The sequence below is a fragment of the Poecilia formosa genome, unplaced genomic scaffold, assembly GCF_000485575.1.
Source record: "Poecilia formosa unplaced genomic scaffold, Poecilia_formosa-5.1.2 Scaffold414, whole genome shotgun sequence".
NCBI lineage: Eukaryota > Metazoa > Chordata > Actinopteri > Cyprinodontiformes > Poeciliidae > Poecilia > Poecilia formosa.
The window spans coordinates 156,765-176,093 of record NW_006800353.1 but is presented as its reverse complement, the minus strand read 5'-3'; the positions used below and the strand labels follow the sequence as shown (position 1 = coordinate 176,093).

The following is a 19,329-nucleotide window of genomic DNA, read 5'->3' as shown; positions in this document are numbered from 1 at the left end:
TTTACATCCCTTTTTACCCGTTTCATTCCCACGCACATAAGCATCGTTTAGTTTTGTTTGTAGCTTTTTTTGTATATTGCAGAAAGTCATGAAACAATACGACCAATAGTGCAGGAACAAAATGGCCAAACAGGCGGCACACTTTGAATTTATAATTCTTTTTTGCAGTTTCGTTCTGACATTTTTATTATATCATCTTATATTTTTTTAAATGCTGTGTTTTCAGTAGCTTTAATATTATTTTAGAGAATGTTTATTTTTGTTATGTTTGGCACAAAAGGGCCACTGTAGCAAAGAAGAAAACTTGTAAGTCTGTGTTTTTGGCACTTTTTTCTTCCAAGAAAACATCACAGAGTTTGGGCCGAACCAAAAGTCCTTAAGGTTTTAAGTAAATATATATATACAAACTGTACAATCATCTTTCAAATAAAAGTAGATTTTCTTACATATTTTTATTTTGCCTTAACAGTCTTTCACATTTATTACACCTTCAGACAGAAGACATGTTTGAAAAAGGTGTCATTACCAAAAAGCATTGGACTACTAGGCTGATCTGGTTCAAGAAATAAAAATAAAATAATTAAGGCGTCAACAGTGTAAACCCTCCCAGCAACAAACCAATCAAATAGTCTTCTTTAGAGTTGCTTGATTGGTCTGTTTTTTTGGTAGACAGAGACCTACATGGGTAATTTCACTGTTCCTGTGTTTGAATGTCTAAAATTTTTTCTGCATCTTCTCTACTACTTGTTGCACACTGCCGGTGAGCTGGCTGAAAAGGCTGCTGCCTTTTTTAGAAAATATGGAAGAATTTCTAAAAATATTTAGCCAATGTTTATAAAAATGTCATGATATCCTGTATACTATTTTAGCAAAAGCTGAGAAAAAAATGCTTTTTTTTGTTTTTAATAAAGGCAGATCAAATCACATATTTTATTTTTAATTTTTTTTTTGTGTAAATATATTCATTGCGACATTTTCACACAACGTTATCATACAGGCCCATGCCTAATCTGTGTGTGGTGTGTATAAATGAGCTGTCAGGGGTTTAAAATTTTTAAGCCCACATTGCTTATCAACCCAAAAACTGACTCCGAACAACACATCCATGCTTATGCAGAACAAAGGCCCCACATACTCCTAACCAGTTTCTCCTCAGTACCCATTTAAAGCATAAAATATAAAGCCGAAGTTTTGCTCTAAGTGAAATTGAGAATATTATTGATTTCCGCTGCTCCAAAATAAATACTCTCCCCAAATCCCTCGAACACCATCTAAAAAAAAACACCACTTTTTACATATGGAGACAAGTGATGGAAAATGTAAATTTAACAGTTATTTAATTTTAATAGTTCCTCAACCATTCAAAAACTATTCATCTTTGTTAGGAAAGTGGTCGTCTTTCAAACAAGAACAGAAAGAAAAGAAAAAAAAAGTACATTCTGCTTGCTGTACTGAAATGCGGTAGATAAGGCCTAGGGCCGTCTCACAACACCAAACCTAATCACACAGATGGGTTACACACCAGTAGATAAAAAGACAAAGAAAAAGAAGATACCAGCACTGAATTATGGATTTTTCAGGCCTCCAAATAAAACCCGGTGTACACAGCGGTGGTGTAGCTGGAGACAGTTAAAGGGAAGGGACACATCTACCCAAAGCAGAGGAATGTTGGCTCTGAATAGAAAGAGCAAACAGTATGGCAGCATGGCTTCACCCTCTCTTCCGCTTCCCTCTAGAAGAACCGACCGGAATACTGCCTCACACTGAAACAGAGAAAAAAAAAAAAAAATAATAATAATAATAATGCATATATATTAAAAACACGGGAAAATATTTATAAGAGCAGCAGCATGACCCAAGTCGGGCTGGGCAGCTGTAAATACTGGATGCTGAAAACCGCAAGACATCCTTCACGTGGAGCTCAAGTTGTAATAAGAATACCAAGGTCAAGGCTGGAAATAAATCCTGTCTGCTGGAACTGACACGCCAACTCAGACCTGCTCGATCGTGGAGCAATGAGGAGGAAAGGAAGTAAACACACACACACACACGTACTACCAAGTAATCTAATTAATGACTCAAATGGTAGATTTTGTATATTTCATGCCCTAAATTAGCCCTGACACCAGAATACTGTATATTTAGTAAATGTCTTCCTTAAGGTTAACTGGTTTGAACCAAAATGTAATTTTATGAATTAAAAAAAAGATACCAATTATCCAAACAAAGAATACAAATCTTAATCTTACTATTAATCACAAACTACTAAATGAAACCAAGAACTTTTTATTGTCCTGGTTCTACACGAACAGCATAAGAAGCATCTCGGCTGCAGTGAGAGGATGTTGTTTTGCTTGAAGTCACATGCCTGTTCTGCAGCAAGTACTGGGCGTTCTGGATCTGGTCCTGTGTCCCTGTGATGGTGATGATGCGGTCCTCAGAGCCCTCTAGTGGTTCATCAATCTTGATGGATGCCCCAGACTCGTGGCGGATCTGCTTGATTCTCTGGCCGCCCTTCCCGATGATGGAGCCCGCCAGCTGCACCCCGGCAAAAAGGAAAACAAGTTCAGGAGCGCCGAAGGCATTTAATTTGTCTCGTAGGGCACCGCACTAATCATGTTCTACTTACATCTTTTGGGATGGTGACTTGCGTCGTGATGACTGGGCCTCCGATGTCGCTGTACGATCCTCTGCCGCCTACGGAGAGAGGAAGGGACCTTTGTAGGAGATCTTTCTTTAACTGGGGCTTGCAATCCAGAACAAGCAATCCCTTTAGGTAAGGAAACAAGACTCTGGGACAGTAACGATCCATCCCAACTCACCAGATGGAAAGCGCTCCCAGGAAGAATTGTTGTCTTTGAAAAAGAACATTAAAAAAGGAAAAAAAAAAACACAAAGTGGAAAATGAAAATACACCACAGGAAGAAGAAAGGAAATGCATCACGCGACAGCAACTGAGCGGTACTGCCCGAATGGCCAAAACGCCAGCGATGGTGATGCATCTATAAAGAAATATTAAGCCTTGTTGGTCCAAGTGTGTCCTTTCATAGTAAGTAGAAAGATAACATTTGAAATTGTGCTGTGTAAATTAATACCAATTGTCTTTTTTTTTTTATCTACTGGGTTTAACTAATTCACACTTTCACTATATCAACGGTAAGTAAACATTTAAAGAAATTGCTCATTGGTGCAACTAAAATTTCGACAATAAGTGACTAATGAGGCAGCAGAAGGGTTTTCAGCAATAGAGAATTAGCACCTTTTTTTTTATTATTTAATTCAGCTGTGTTTTCCTCTTCATTTAAACTGCTTTCCACACCAGTTCTTGGAAATCAATTAGCTGTGCTATGTTTAAAAATCTAAATGCCACTCAAGAGGAAATAGTGAACGTGTAAAAACAACATCAACAGGTAAAACCTGTTTCTTCCTCCGTTCCACAGAAGCTTAATTTATAAAGAAATAGATATGCACAGCAGAAACAAATTTCAGTCAACGGCACCAAGTACTGGGTGTTGTTTCTAAAGTAGAAATGTTTCAGGAGCCGAACTTAAACCTAAAAAAAAAAAAAAAGTAAAGGAAGAAAACAAAAAGAGGATTCCCGCACTCTGCTGCATTATCCTTGAGAAAATTTCAAAACGACATTTAAACAAAATATTTGAAACATTTACAACATGCATCAGAAAAAAACCTCTTCTCTTATTCCTTCTTTAGCTTGACTTTGGTGCCTTTGCATTTGTGTTATGTTTGAAGATGGTAATAATCTGTAAGTTGATAAAGTTGAAGGAGTTTGGAAGTTTTTTTTTTTTTTTACTCCAGGTTCTTAATTGGAAATAACACAGGAATGACCCCAGAAATCAGAATTACAAACTGAAAAGCTGGAAGGCCTTTGAGCAACTCGGAATTAAATAACCAAGATGGCTGCCAGGCCTTTAAAACTTACATCATGTACAACCTTTATTTATAAACATGAGATGGGGAAATGAACATTGATAAACAAATCCCACTGGTTTCCCCAACAGGAACATGTTAAATTCAGGTGGGACAGTGAAATAACATTTTATTTTTATGTTAGTCTTTATTTATCACAGTATTATCTTCAATCAGCCAGACTTATTTCAGATTGAGCTTGGTATAAGCCATAATTTAGTCATCAGTGATAATTTTAGCTTTAGTAGACTAATTTGACTTTCTGTTTAGTAAACTAAAAACACTGACTTGTAGAAAAATAATTTTTGGAAAATATTTCAACACTTGGGTAAAAACCCATTTAACTTTTACATTTATAATTTTTTTTTTAAAACCCCGTCTTATTTCCTCTTAGAAACAAACTTCTTTGTTTAATGACAAATATTTTAAATCTACCAGGGGTAGGAATGTTTGGGCTTAATATATGTGTGATAAAATAAAATAATAATAATAATAATAAAAAAAAAAGAGTCAAACTGAAAATTAAACTCAACTTCAAGTCCAGAAGATCTCAAGATTGTCACTAAAATGTTTGGACATGCTCTGTTGAACAAGAAACATCTTGGTACTTCAAATGTGTAAACGTGCAGAGCCAAAAAAAACAAACACTCTCTAGCCATTTCAAGGCCAAAGTGTGTAAAAAGGTAATAATTACCACCGTTTAAATAAATAAAACTGCAGGATTATCATGGATATCAAAACTTACCGTAAGCACCTCCACTCTGCGTTTCAGGATTACAGGAGAGGAGAGAAAGAGATGAAATTTACAAACATTAGTAAGGAATCAGAATACATTTTAAGCTTTCAGTAATACAAATTATAAACTAAATACACATATGCATTATATTACCAATCACTCTTTGATGTCTCACTATGGTTATGCCTTTTTTTTACCTCTCTTTATTGTACAAAGTCAATGTTGCATATCTGAAGACACTAGACAATACTTTGCAGAATCAAGGATGTTTAATAAAAGCTACTCTGAGTTCAAGACAGTCAAAAAAACAAATAAAATAGAAGATATAAGTATCTTTAGGATACTTTTAAAAGTTCTCTTATCCGACCAGCGTTATGTCTGGGAGGCTAATGAACGCATAGACAGCAATACACACAAATTTGTTTACTCACATAAAGACATAAACTTGACAAATTTAACACCGATTTGTGTTTCAAAGACAAAAGACAGATTAGCAAGCAGCTAGCACTAACCTAACTTGTATTGTAATCCAAATCCTAGAATCTGTATTACTGCTGAGACAACTGGAAGCAGTAATAAAGTTTTTAAATAATATTTAAATCTCAAGAGTTCTTCCTTTTTATGGTCAAAGTATTCGTCTGCCCTCTTTTGCTTGCAGCTAAAACCTGCGGGGAACCACTTCAAGAACTGCTCTGGTTCAATTGCTCGCCTGGTGGATCTCTGGACTGCGTACTCAGTTGCTCAGTGGTAACCACGGAGACAACTGTTGCCAGGCAACAACAGGTCTACATGAGTGTGCATCCAATGTGAAGGGGGGAAAAATAATAAGAAGAAGAAAAAAAAAGGAGCCATATCAGAGCCAGTGTGCTGTACTACACTCAGAAAAGGAAACGCAATCACCATCTGAAAACACAACTCACAGGCAGAGACCACAAAGTCTTTTGAGGAAACAAAAAAAAAGCAAGTGAGCCCTGAAGCTGCAGCTGATTACACTCACCATGCTGTCATAGCGGTCTCTGCCTCTTCTTTCACTACAAAACAGGGGGGGGGAAAAAAAACAAAAAAAACAAAGTTGTTAATACAGTTTGACCCAACAGGGGTTTTCCACCAAAGTGCTCCAGTGCCAGACGAAGACTGTGTGCTTTATCTCCTTCTAACTGGTTTCTAACAAAGACAACAGGCTGTTAACTGGTTGGTTTTTGCACATTAAATGTCTGATCCTCGCTCGGTTGTATTCTGAATATCTGTAGACCATCGCAGTGCATGGGGACACTGCACCCACTGAAAATGGCCAGATTTACAATCTTTGGGAAAATGATTCAATCTCAAAGTTCACACTGAATTTTTGATATTTGCACAGCAGCCAGACCTCTCTCTGGATGAACTCACAATGAATGAATGAATGAATGAATACAAACCTAAAAGGGGATTTTTATTTGAAATACCATAAAAAGTGTAACAAATGCTCGCTAAAACAAGTCAGCGTTTCCAAACATTTAAAATTTTAGCAAAATTAACTGATTTCCGACTGACATTTCTAAATACGCACAACGTTTCAAGAATGATTTGCAAACACCAGCAGCGAATACTCAAACATCTGATACTGTCATCAATGAAGCCACAAACGGCATTCATAAATTCAGTCAAAAACAGCAATTGCAACTGAGTTTCAGCAAGTAGCAGGAGACGTTGAAACAAACAGTCACTGGAAATAAGAAGATCTGGTTCCAAGCAAGCAGTGACACTGGTTGATTTAGTGGAAGAAAAAAAATAGGACTTTTTAAATCACAGATATGATCTTCTCTAAATTCTGTTAAGCTTTAAAGAGAAATTTAAAGCTTAACCTTTCTCACCTTGGTCTGTCATCCATGCTGCCATGATAGCTGCCATGTGAAAACCTGTCTCCTCTGCAAACAACATAAGAGAAGAAAAAAAAACAGATGGATGTGAGGTAGAGACGTAAAATAATTTAAGACTGAACAACTCCACTCTTAGATGTGCTTTTAAAGCCTCAGTGTTATTTTATGTTGCTGGTTACTAAATTGTAGTCTTTCAATTATCAAAACAAACCTTTGATGTACAAATTGATCATCTACAGTAAAAGCTGCCAAAACCAGTCCAGTAAAGTTAGCAAATTCATCCAAAAACAATTTAAACCCTAACAGATTCTGATCGAAAGTGTAAAATCTGCCCAATTCTCACCCTCCTCTTGGCGGTGGGGGTGGCGGGAGAGGCAGGTTACGCGCTCGGCTGCCCCCTCGTATGCCCCTGCTAAGCGGCGGTGGAGGACCCCGGCGAGGGCTCATGTCGTCATAGTCCCTTCTGGAGGGAGGCAGAGGTCTGCTGCCACGTAAAGGAGGCAAGCGCTCGAAACCGCCGCGCACGCGGATGGGAAATCCACCCATGGGTCGTCGGCCCCTATCCTCAAACAACATGGTGAAGCCACCGTAGTCGTACGTCTCATCATAGAAGTTAGGGTCGTAAGGCTGAGTACGGCCTTTAATCGGTGCCTGCAGATTGAAGAAAAGTTACGGCGAAATTATAAACCGACGCTGGAGTACACCGCGTTCAAAATAAATGTGATGTTCTACAAGTCAAGATGTGTCTGTATTAATTACTTTTAGAGAATTAATAGTAATTGAGAAGGTAGATTTACCTCTGATACTAGCTCCAGGATCACTTTTATGCATTCAACCACACGTTCTGGTTTTCCTCCCACTAAGACGACCCTGTCGGTAGAGTGTGGACAGCACTCTTGGAACAACTTGATGGTGGTCTGGGTGTTCTAGTACACACACACACAGTTTTTTTTCCCCATTCATATTCTGACTACACAGTCCAAAAAAAACTTTCCTAATGAAATGCAAAAATGCACTAGAACTTGTCTGAGAAGCAGCAAACAAAGCGTCTTTTAAGATGAGCTTGTAGGACCAATGTGCGAAACAAAGGGCAAACACGTTTCCAAAGTTAAAGAGTTGTCTTTTTTTTTTTTTTTTTTTACTGCTCAGCTGTTAGTGCAGAGGATTAAATGGTTAATCTGGGCTGTGTCCTACCTCTCTCAGCTCCTTTATCTTGGCACCTTTCACTCCAATTATCCCACCAGCCAAGCTCTGATGGATCAGCAGGCGAAGCTCACAGTCAAAATCAATCCCACTGTAATGTTGGTACTAGAAAAACATAAGAACAAAAACAAAGTTCTGTGTGCTTAGATGTTAGTATACAAGTTGTGGACAAAATATATATTTTTCAAATCCATAGAAAGGTTAACATTTGATGCAAATTATCGCTTTATTACATTACAATTTTTTTCCAAATGTTTATTCATTTACTGTACATTTATCTTAAAGATCATTCATGTCTAAAAAGACACCACTGTTTACTTACACACACAACACTAACGTAACATCTTACCTCCTCTAGAGTCGGTATGATTTTCAGTAGAATCTCTCCAATGGTGTCGATACTGGCACTTACACTCAGGATCCTGCCAGAAACCAATTCGGCAAACAGGAATAAATGAATTACAAAAACCAAACGCCAAAAAAAACGGAGGGATAAACCTGACCTAAAAGACAGCCCAGCTGACAGTCCTGAACAAACTAATAAGACGCTTTAAACGAGTGCTTAATTTTTCCCCAACGCTACACTGACAGCAGTAGACATGCACTGACTCCCTTACTAATTTCAAAAGTAAGAGAAGCTTTACGAGGACAGGGGGTTCCAGCGCGTCTCAAAAAAAAAACAAAAAACGTGAAAGTGGCCACACAGATTTTGGGTAAGTGGTGTAAGAGCGAGAAACTTCTTCTATAACCATCCCACCACCAGGAAGTTGGGGAAAGAGAAAGTCATTTAAAAACAGTAGCTTGCCATTACAGCTGCACCACCAGCTCACCGTCTCATTGTGACCACGAGGTTGGGGAAGGGGGGGAGAGGGAAGGAGAGGGGAAGAGAGCTAAGGCACATTAAAACAGCAGAGGGGTTGGGGAGGGGTTACCAAGTGCTTTGTGGCACAGAGGAAGAGCAGGTTGGAGAGGGGAAGGGTGATGTGACAGGTGAGATAGGCAGATCTGATCTGATGTAACCTAAGAAATTCAACAGAAGGGGGAAGGAGGGGGATGCAGCACAATGGAATCAAGAAACATCAATGAAGTGACAAAGTGAAAGGGCGGAGCCTCCACAGGAAAGCAAGCTCTCTTTCTCTTCTCTCTCTCAGAGATCATGGGACGGTAATGGTGGAAACAGTGTGGGAGAGTGGGGGCAGAGGAGAGTGGGAGGTTGGAGGCAAGGGGAAGGGACCAGGGGTGGGTCACAGAAGACAGAGCGAGGGGGGAATTTTTTTTTTTTAAAGATGCCTGCATTTCACAAATTTTCTCAGAGCAACAAATAAACCATCCAACTTTAGTGTTGCTGAGTATAAAACACCAACTACTTTGTAGTGGGCTGTCAGACAATTTCCGCATGATTGAGTAACTGTAATTACAGAGAGTCCAACTTAATAGGAGATACTTAAAAATGGACAGAAAAAAAAAAATCAAGGAACAATACATGTCTTATAGAGAAAGGAGGGGGTGTTTGGTGAAGGGGAGGGGAAGAAGGTGGGGTTGTAAAGTGTCATGTATATAAAAATGTTCAAATGGAAACAGAAGGCAGGCTATCAAAGACAAGTGTTTCACTGTTCTAATCAGGCAGTGAGGCAATAACTGGTGGGACATACCGCTCTGGGCCACTGCTGTCTGGGACTGATACACTGGCATTGTACTGCATGGACCGAGGAGGAGGAGGAGGTGGTGGTGGTGGTGGTGATGGTGGTTGTGGTGGAGGAGGTTGGCATTGGGCAGGGGCATTCAATCACATCATGTCAAGTTAGGTGCCCGAATAAGGAGGGGCACAGTATATGGGCAGGGCCGACCGGGAGTGTCAGATGGCCGAGCGGTCGGGTTTCGTTCGGGGGCGGGCGGAGGTTGGGCCAACGTCAAGGTGGGCAACGCAGGAGGGGCATGTCGATCCGGTACATGGGCAACGGAGGAAGGTGGCCAAAAGTAAGAACAAAAACAAGTAAAAGGAGAAGGGAAGAGGGGGAGAAGGAATACAGTTTTAATTGAATACACGCCACACTTTGTCCCAAAAAGTGATATGAGAGAAACTGTGAGAGTGAAAGAGAACAGGAAGTGTGACCAGGACAGAGAAGTTTTAACAGGCAGTATGAAGGAGCACATTGGTCAAGTTAACAATGCAGAGAAAAAAAAAATGTTCCAACAGGGCTGTTAGAAATTCTCAGTTTAAAAAATTAGCAATGTAAGCGATATCTAAAATTAGCTTTAATTATTGGGGGTGGGAGAAACTCAAGCAGAGCAGTTTAACAGTGACTCTCTGGTAGAGGTTGACCGATATTATCGGCCTACTAATGAATTGGCCGAAACTTTCCAGTTTTCCAAAGTATCTTCATCAGTCTTGACGGTTCACACTTTGTTTTTGTTTTTTTTTTTTTTTAAAAAACAGGCATATCTTCAAACACCACAGCCCTGTTGCCACAGAGTTGATAAGGTCAGTGAAAATCATAACCAAGACCGAACTTCTCTTAACATCTAAAACAATTGGGCAGGAAGTTAAAGCAGAACCGCAAATGGGTCTTGTAAATGGAAAATTTACATACAAAGTGGTTACAATGTTGCTTTAAGACAAAGTCAATGTTTTGCCCTGATTTCAATCCTTCTAGAAGTTGTGGACATGTGTGTGTGAGAGAGGAATATTCCTTCTCTTATTATTGGGGCATTTAGCAAATATGAATAGTTTTGGTAATAATTAACTAAACACGGAGAAGTTTTGACTGATTTAACTTCAGACAGTACGAAAAACAAAGTGTGTCTTTGTTAGGTGGATGTAAACTTCCTCTTTCAACTGTAAACTGATGCATCTGTTCTGTATGTGTAATTATTACCTGCATGTACGCATCACTAGTGGAATGACAGAACTTGTTCACAGCTTTGGATATGGAGAAATTAAACAAAGTAGAACGCGTCTTCCTGTGTTGTGACACTGATAGTTTGGTACCACACACGTTACTGTTGTGTGTAATGTGTTTGTACACACTCTTGTGCTCTGTCCACTGCACCACTGATGTTAATGAAGGTGGAAAACGTATTGTTAAAAAGCTTATTAGTATGGACTGAAGATGTTGCTGACAATGGATGTCATAAAAGCAGATTGTAGTTGCAGGGGAGACTATGTTTCAGTTACTCACAAATTTTACTAAATACAGGAATTGTGCTTTGTGCATCGAGTTTCATTCAATCACATTATGCAAGTCCTAATCAATGTCATTTCCTCCGATGTTCTCCTTACGGTTTACGTAGAGGAAATTTGAGCTAAAAATGCCTTAAGAGTTGTTTTTAAGGGAAAACAAATAACAGAGGAAGATGTAGTTCCCACCCCCTCTCCCTTTTCTTAACTAAACTTGAAAAATTCAGCACATTTATTTTGGGTCCTCAACTTGACTCATACAAGTTATGTTTTAAGCAAATTAATAAAACAGTAATCAGCGGGCACCTTTAAATGTCTCCTTTCCTATATGAATTGTATTACAGTAGGGAAAACAGAAGCTACCAACTTAAGGCGATAACATCAGCCCACTAATGAACCAATTAAATGTGAAAGAAAATGGCAAAGTTTTGATCAAATGTAAAAAAAAAAGGAAAAGAATCACAAATAAATCAATGTCACAAAACAAAGTAAATCGTCTCAAAAATCTGCAATTGACACTTTAAAATAGGTATCAGTAATAGAAAATCCCGTATCGGTCAATCTCTACTCTCTGGTCTCAGTAATGCTTTTTTTGTAGCACTGTGCAGCGATTCTTGACGACAGATGATTAAAACCAACAAACAAATTTTGAGCTGCTTTTATAATGACCCAGATGCTAGAATGCGCCAACTACTAACTTTCAATTGTTCTTCAACATATAAAACTCAAGAATAAATAAAGTAACCCAGTCGCACCTGGGAATTGTTTATATTTTGTACATTCACAATTTTTTATGCATTTATCAGGAACTAGAATTTCTGTGTAGGTTAAAATTTATTTTGTGGTTCTACCTGACCAGAGCATCTCTCTCTTTTCAACTAAACTGGATTTTTTTTTTTATGAACAAAGTGAAGGAGGCTTTTTTTATTCGAGTTTTCTTTCCACTCCATATTTGTTCAGGTCAATCGCCATAAAATCCAAGTAAAATACATCAAATTTTGTGACAGAAAAAAAACAACTAAATGTGACAATATTTTTCTCAGGGTTGAATAAGACTTGTGTAGATTAGAATCAGCACCAAAAGGAAGAATAAGAAAGCTAAAGTTTTCTGAGTGCAAATATATATGAAGACATTTTTATCTATTTACTCACATCTGTGCGAAGAGCTTTTATGTTCTTGCCACCCTTTCCAATGACGGCTCCCGCATTCTGTGAAGCAAAGCAAAACACTTTGATCACCGAGAGAGAGGAAAGAAAAAAAAAAATTATAAAAAAAAAATTGTTACGTGGCCCAGCAAATAGCAGGGGCTCATGATATGATCTCTGATTACTTTGCTCTGAAGCAGAACACGCAGCTCCACCATCTCATCAATGTTGCGTGAACGTTTGAAGGCCTGCTCCTCGTCCATGTCCTCAGCAGGACGTTTACCTGAGACAGAAGGCAAGGTCAAACCCAAAGCATGCAGCAACCTCCTAAATTATGCACTTACAGAAATAAAAGATGAGCCTCTTTTTTTTTTTTTTTTTTAAGTTTACTTTTTAATATTTCCTTTACAAGATTCATAAGTTAGAATGTTCTCCTGATTCACTTGTGGAAGTGCTATAATAAACCAAATTAATATTAGTAAAAATAAAATCCTCGAATGAGCAAAGTCTACAGCATATACCATCAACACCAAGTACACTTCAGTAGCCAAATGCAACTTGGTCTACGTCCAGAACCAACATGTACCCTTTCTGAATTAAAACATGGGCAGATCTGCTCTGGGCCCACAGAACAGCAGTTTCCTGGACAAGAGGCTCTCTCAACCATCTGACATGACCACATGGTAAGTTATTCTGGCCAGAAATGTTCTTTTCTCATGGTTATAATTTTAGTCTTCAGCAAATCAACTGGCCAATGGAAATCTAAAAATTCGATGCTGGCTTTGAGACCGGTTGGGGTCTGGAAACTTCTCAATGACAATGTTATTCTGGGCAGTTCTAACGCGCAATAAGAACGTGTAAAATGAAGATATGCAAGACCTCACCATTAGTGTCAGTGTTGCTGAATGAAATATCTTCGTCCTGCTGTTCGCCCTTCATTTCCATTGTCATGAGTCTGCAGTGAAAAGCAAAGTGGTTCTTCTTGGATCTGCTAAACAGTGAGAATAAGCTCAGCGCAGTGGAATAATATATGTTTGTTAAATAACGTATATTATATTATTTCCTTCATTATTAAAACAGCCAAAGACTTTTCCCTTCATCAGTTTTGGTGATCAGCAAGTCAAATCCTGAAAAATGTGCTTCCTTTTGTATAGTATTTGAAAGATACCATTTTTGTCAACCAACAGAACATTTATTGATGCACCTGTATATCATAATTTGGCCTAAACAAGGTCTTGAAGTACACTTAATTAGATACACCTTTCTGAATTTCATAAAAATACTTCTTATATTTGATTCAAATGGGAAAAATATTTCTACAGGAGTTAAAAAATTTATGTTTAGCAGTTAGAATAACTTTTGAATTTGAATAACGTTTGAAAATTGAATTTGCAGCCGATACTTTAAAGAAAATTGGAAGAAATCTGTATTGATCAGGAAAAGCCCCTCTATTTTTGTAGTTGTTACTTTGGAGAAAATAAAATACTTTATAAAGAATAGCATAAGCACATTCTCCATTAATAAAATTAGCCCAGCACATCAGTATACCTTTACCTGCGAGCTTAATTAAACCTTAAGTGTTTTTCCTACTATCATGTTAAACATGCCTGCTTGTTTATAATAAAACGTGGACTTTAGCCTTAACGGGACTGAGTGTATCCAGCTAACACATGCTACCCTCCTACGTGCTCTTCCCACAACTGAGGATTATATATTTTTGCAGAAGCATCACTCCTAAACAGAGGCCTGGATAAACACAGCTAGGACGTTATGCTACTCTTGGCTTTAGAGAGCAGCCCCGGTCATGTTTGCATAGGTCCTGTCCAGAGAAAGGAAAGTGCCTGTTAGCAGTTTGTGTGCATAGCTCTCTATGAATAGGATTTTAATGTTGATATAAACTATGACTGTAGATTGAGGGGGTGTAATTTGAACGGGAAACGTATTTTTCCCCCGGATTTTACAAAGCCTTTAGCAGTGTTGGCATTACTTTCCATGCTAGCAGCTAGTTAGCCAGCTAGTGGGTCTGTGCGTTTTACGAGGCGCCAGCTAGTGTCCACGTTAAGACTGGCCAACATGCACGACAAGAAAATAAAGACAAGCAGAGCAGGCACGTTAAATTACCGTCCTCCAACAATGTCCAATATTCAGACCAAAAGCAAAGGAGGTAAAGTCACGAGCTACTATCAAAATGTAACCTTTATAAAAACAGACCTGCAGCCAAACCACGTTCACCGCGGTCCTCTACCGTCGCCTCGCCCCGAAAAATCCGTGGATAGGTTCGATTTGTCGACCTTCTCCCGCTCGTCTCTTTGCACACCCTTCTCAAGTCAGCAGGGATGGGCGGGGTTAAGACAAAATTCATCAAAAAGAACTGATAAGCTTGTTATCCACGTGTATGAGCGATTTGGTCAATTTTATCTATTATGAGAATCTTAATTTGACATGCAACATTTAATGCATCTTCGGTGCAAAATTAAGATAAAAAAAAAATGTAAACAACAATTTTGGAAAAGAAAAATCCCCTAAAAAGTGGTAAAACTCTGGGGGAAAAATAAATTATGTTTGGCAGCATTGCAAAAATATACAAATCAATTTGTATGTTAAACACAACTTGATGATGTGAAACAGGCTTGGGGGATTATTAGAATCAAAGTTTGCCCAGGTGAACAGTTTCCACTTGAACAATACACATTGAAGTCCAGTTAATGGGAGGTCAAGGAGGGTATTGAACTGGCAGGAGATGACATCAGCTGTAAGAAGTAAAGAATTTAAAGCAAGGGTCAAATAATTGTTGCTTTTCTTTTTAAAATTACATTATGCATCCTTGTTTTACATTTTATGTATTTACCATGGTAATGGAATATTTTGACTTAAGGTGAACAGGCAGTGAGAATTTTATTCCAATGTGCCTAATGTACACATAGAGGTTTTGCTACATGAATCAACATCAGCCTTGTGGCATAAAACAAATAAAATGATTTGATCTAAAAGATGACAAATGTAACATACTTGGTCGTTTAGATTGGGTATTAGTGAAACCACAGCTCCATGTGAGATTTAGGACAAGTGTGCCACCAGCTGGCTTAGACAGACAGATGAGCTCAGAGATGGTCACAGGAGGCGTTGCAGGAGTGGCAATAAGCAAAGGTTTCTTTAGCTTAGAAAGGGCAATGCATGAAAGAAATCAATACTATGGTCTGATGTATTTTGTACAAAGTATGCTTTTATGTATTCTTACATTTACTAAACTATTATGGAATGCTTGGTAGATTTAAAAGAAATAGGCCAATCCAGGAGGAATGCATTGTTTTTATATTAAATATTCTTATTTAATTACATGCTAAACTTTTAGTACTACAGTAGGGTTTAATTTGTTTATTTTTTGCTTTCTAGCAATATAAGTTTGACAATATGATGAGATCGGAGGTCATGACTTCAACCCAGTGCTCCTCTTCACACTTACTGGAAATCCTGAGTTCCAGTGAGGTCAGATTTGGACCTCATTCTTGCAGTGTTGTATTCTCCACATTCCCCTCAGATATTGCAAAAATACATCTCTATCTCTCTCTCTCTCTCTCTCTGCCTCTCTTTCTGTCCATCCTATATGCTGGGGTTACCATGGAGACAGATATAAATCAGTTCTTGATGTTTCTCATAAAAAAAAAGGGAGAGAAAAGCCAGTGTACATATTTTCATCTGCAACCATAGCGACACTTGAAATTGTCAGTGCTATTTGTTAAAAAGAAAGTCACCATAGCGACACTAACCATCCAGACTGTGTCATGGATCATCTGTCCCAACTGCCTCCTGATCGTGTACGGGAAATTTAGGAATCTGCAAAACAGTTTTATTTGGTCATTTTGAAATATATGATCACCTAGATAATTTGCTGCTCAGTGATAAGTGGAATTAATTTTATTATTTGTGAAACGTGACAGATACTGTAGATTTTGTAGGATGGATTCTGCTGTGTAGGTTGATCTGAGTGTGTTAGAATATCATCAAAAAGTTAATTTCTTTATGTGATTTAAATCAAAAAGTGTCTTGTGCATTATATAGGTTCATTTCTTGAAGATGGATATATTTCACACTTTTATTATGATGATGATGATGATGATGATGATGATGATGATGATGATGATGATGATGATGATGATGATGGCTTAGAGATAATAAACACTTCATAAGAAAAATACAATTTTGGACATGACAGTTGTGTAGCAGAAACCCTCAAGAAGGACAGGTCTCAAAAGGTCATTGTTGAAGACATACCTGTAAATCCACCAAGGACTGGCTGAGAATTATAATGAAAAGTCCTAAGCTGAGTCAAAGCCCAGATCTGGATTTCAATGAGATGTTTGGGAGAGATTAAAAACAGCCTATACATGCAAGAAGACCTCTCCTACATTTCACAGCTGACAATCAGAGACGGGGCAAACTTTTGTCAGACTAAAGTGACAAGCTGGTAGTTTAACAAAGTTCAAATACACTTTTATACAATTACAATTGATTTAAAAGTATAAAACAAGATTAAGGTTTGTGTTTACCTGTGGTTAAGTTTCTTTCTTGTCCTGAAATGGCCTTTTGCTAAAAAAAACAACTTCATAATAATGAGGTGTCCTATTGCACTTTTCAGTATCGAGCAACATTAATGTGTGAAAAATACTTTTTTTACACAATATTCTAATTTTTGGACAAACTGAAGAAGAGTTTGTTAAATGCTGAATATCATAATTTGGCCAAAACAACTGCTTTAAGTACACTTCATTAGAAGTGTACTTAAGGGACGGTAGATATACCTTTCTACCGTCCCTTAAGAGTGTGACATTGCCTTTATTCTTTGTGGCATATAGATTCGACAACGTGTCTGGAAAAAATACTCAAGAGATTTTGGTTAATTTTGATATGATAGCATTATGCAGTTGAAACAAGTTTGTCAGCTAAACATTCAAGAAGTAATTCTCCCATTAAACCACATCCCCAATGTTCCCTACCAGATTGCGATCTATATAAAATATAGATAAATAAAGTGAACTCAGCGCCATACTTATTATTTATGCTGTCGTGGCACCGTGTGTTATGCTTCTGGAAGTATAGTCAGCAGAGGACTGGTCATAAAGCTATTGACATAACAATATTTAGTAAGACTGTGGTGTTTAAGTGATCTTCAAATTGAAGTAAGGCACCAAAGTGTTTTAAGGAAATGCTTCACACTATTGAACCTCTATTGCCAGATATGATAGATCCATACTTTATATCTTAATCTATGTTGTTTATACCAAATTCTGAATACTGCGGGAAATTTTTATGCAATTTTTTTCTTTTTTTTTTTGTCCAAATTTGGTAATTCTGTCCATAACGGACAGGAGTGGCACCTGGTGTGGCCTTCTGCAGGTTTAGCCAAAGTGCTGCAGGGTTTGACGTGCTGCGCATGAAATGGTGTTCCACATATCTTGGTTGTAACGAGTGTCAAACATTTTCTGTTAACCTAAGAAATGACTGAGAGCAAAAGAGACCAAACAGATCAACAAGTTCTAAAATACTCAGACGTCAGCACGTCAAGCACCAACAAACATAACACCTTCAAAGTCACTTAAATCTTCTCTTCTCCTGTGTGTTTCGCGCTTTAAATTAGATTATTGGCATAACGGAACATTTCAATTTAATTCTGATTCACTGAGATGCACCTGTGCTCCTCCTAATGTACTTAGCAGGCCAAGTTTCTGAGATCTTAAACCACTTTTCCTTTCTTTTTCTTTTAATCTCTAACAAGACGTGCAAAAAGTAAGAAGCTGCACTAAAGCTGGCGCTTAGACAGTGAGGAAGAAAATAGCAGACATCCATCTGCGCTCTGCTCAGTGATTGGTGTGAGGCCTATTTGAAGTTTGGAGACATAGTATAGGTAATTATTTTTCATAGATGCACCCCGACTTGTGCGTCACCCGCACGTCACACCAGGCCTAATGGGCAGCCGTACAACAGCGTTGTTATGGAAAAGGCTCAGCTTTCATCTATCGCATTGCTTCAGAGCAGCCACAACAGTAGAGTTTCTATCTGTGTCGTTGTTGACGGGTGGGCCCCTTTGACCCAAAGCTGGCCACTGAGTGTTCCTAGCAGCCCGTATAATAAAGCTGTTACAGTTCGCGTTGAGTTTCTGAACGCAATGGAGAAAGAAAAAAGTATTATTATTATTATCATTATTCAAATTATGCTTCTCTAATAAGATTCTCTCGCCGTGCATCTAACTCAGACATAAAATCACCATCGCAACCACCTCCCTACACCCTCCCCACCCCCCGTATGAGACGGCTCGGAGCTGCGCCCGTCCTCGGTGATGATCGATAGACGGATGCAGGTAGCCTTCCTCCCCTACACAAGCAGCATCACCACGCATCCCTTTACTCCGTTGTGCAGCTTTCCTCCCCATCAGCGCACATACGCACACGGGGCTCCTGCCTATTGATCTCTGAACATCTGGAGCAGCTCATATTTGTTTTACAAGGAAGGCAGTGGCCGCAAAAGGAGGAGTGAGATAGCAACAGCAGCGGCGGCGGCGGCGGCGGCAGCAGCAGCAATAGCAGCAGCAGGACGGAGCACTTGACACCTTTCTTCACGGCATCGATATGCAGTAGCGTGATACCAGCTCTGCGGAGACGGAGAAGGCCAGTCCATGGCATCTTGATATTAAAACCGTGGGCTCTGCGCATTCCCAACCGACAGCACAGTCTTGTTTTTTTGTTTTTTTTCTTTTCTTTTTTTTCCCTCCCCTACCTCTCATTCTGCAGAATCGGAAGGATTAACTTGGCCAAGATAAAAGGCGGCAAGTGAAGAAACGCTATAATAATTCAGCTTGACCAGATTCCGTTCTGTCGTGGGGGATTCGTGGGATATATTCACTGGCCCCGCGATGGACTCCAGCGCGGGGAAATATGGCATGGCTCGTTTTGGATTGTTTGTGCTTTTTATGGGGCTGTGGAGATCCGGCGATGCCTATTGCCCCGAATCTTGCACTTGCAGCATCTCACGGATTGTTTGTAACGACCCCGAACCGGGGATCGAGGATTTCCCTGTCCTTACGTTAGATGACATGGAAAACATCACCGAGATGTAAGTGTGTGCATATAAACGATCTTATTAACTTACGAAGCAGGTAGCTCAAACCCACAGTACAGGTGGCAGTGACACCAAACATCAAGGGTGCATATATTAATCATGACAAGTGCATATGCCATTAAAACCCGGGCGGCTATCATAATAAAGATGTATGAAAAACTATATAT

General features: G+C 38.8%; 2 protein-coding genes across 6 annotated transcripts in view; one reads left to right on the top strand and one right to left on the bottom strand.

The window, feature by feature from the left end:
- Nucleotides 1–262: 262 nt before the first annotated feature.
- Nucleotides 263–14,391, bottom strand: hnrpkl (heterogeneous nuclear ribonucleoprotein K, like). Of its 4 annotated transcripts, none has more exons than XM_007576690.2 (16): nucleotides 14,261–14,391; nucleotides 12,934–13,040; nucleotides 12,235–12,332; nucleotides 12,056–12,112; nucleotides 9,378–9,421; nucleotides 8,075–8,147; nucleotides 7,717–7,830; nucleotides 7,320–7,448; nucleotides 6,866–7,173; nucleotides 6,517–6,570; nucleotides 5,661–5,694; nucleotides 4,673–4,688; nucleotides 2,823–2,855; nucleotides 2,630–2,697; nucleotides 2,369–2,538; nucleotides 263–1,763 (listed from the first exon to the last, which is right to left on the bottom strand). In XM_007576690.2, exons 2-16 carry the CDS (start codon nucleotides 12,998–13,000, stop codon nucleotides 1,733–1,735), a joined length of 1,296 nt encoding a protein of 431 aa, XP_007576752.1. In that variant the 5' UTR covers nucleotides 13,001–13,040; nucleotides 14,261–14,391; the 3' UTR covers nucleotides 263–1,732. The 4 variants fall into 4 exon arrangements, with proteins under 4 accessions (XP_007576752.1, XP_007576751.1, XP_016518813.1 ...); XM_007576689.2 differs by having other exon boundaries at nucleotides 12,934–13,037; XM_016663327.1 differs by having other exon boundaries at nucleotides 12,934–13,004.
- Nucleotides 14,392–18,330: 3,939 nt separating this feature from the next.
- ntrk2b (neurotrophic tyrosine kinase, receptor, type 2b) overlaps nucleotides 18,331–19,329 on the top strand; it is a 16,490-nt gene continuing 15,491 nt past the window's right edge. For both annotated transcript variants that reach the window (XM_007576688.2, XM_007576687.2), the window contains exon 1: nucleotides 18,331–19,156. In XM_007576688.2, coding sequence (XP_007576750.1) covers nucleotides 18,957–19,156 — 200 coding nt within the window. In that variant the 5' untranslated portion in view covers nucleotides 18,331–18,956. The remainder of the gene's footprint in view (nucleotides 19,157–19,329) is intronic.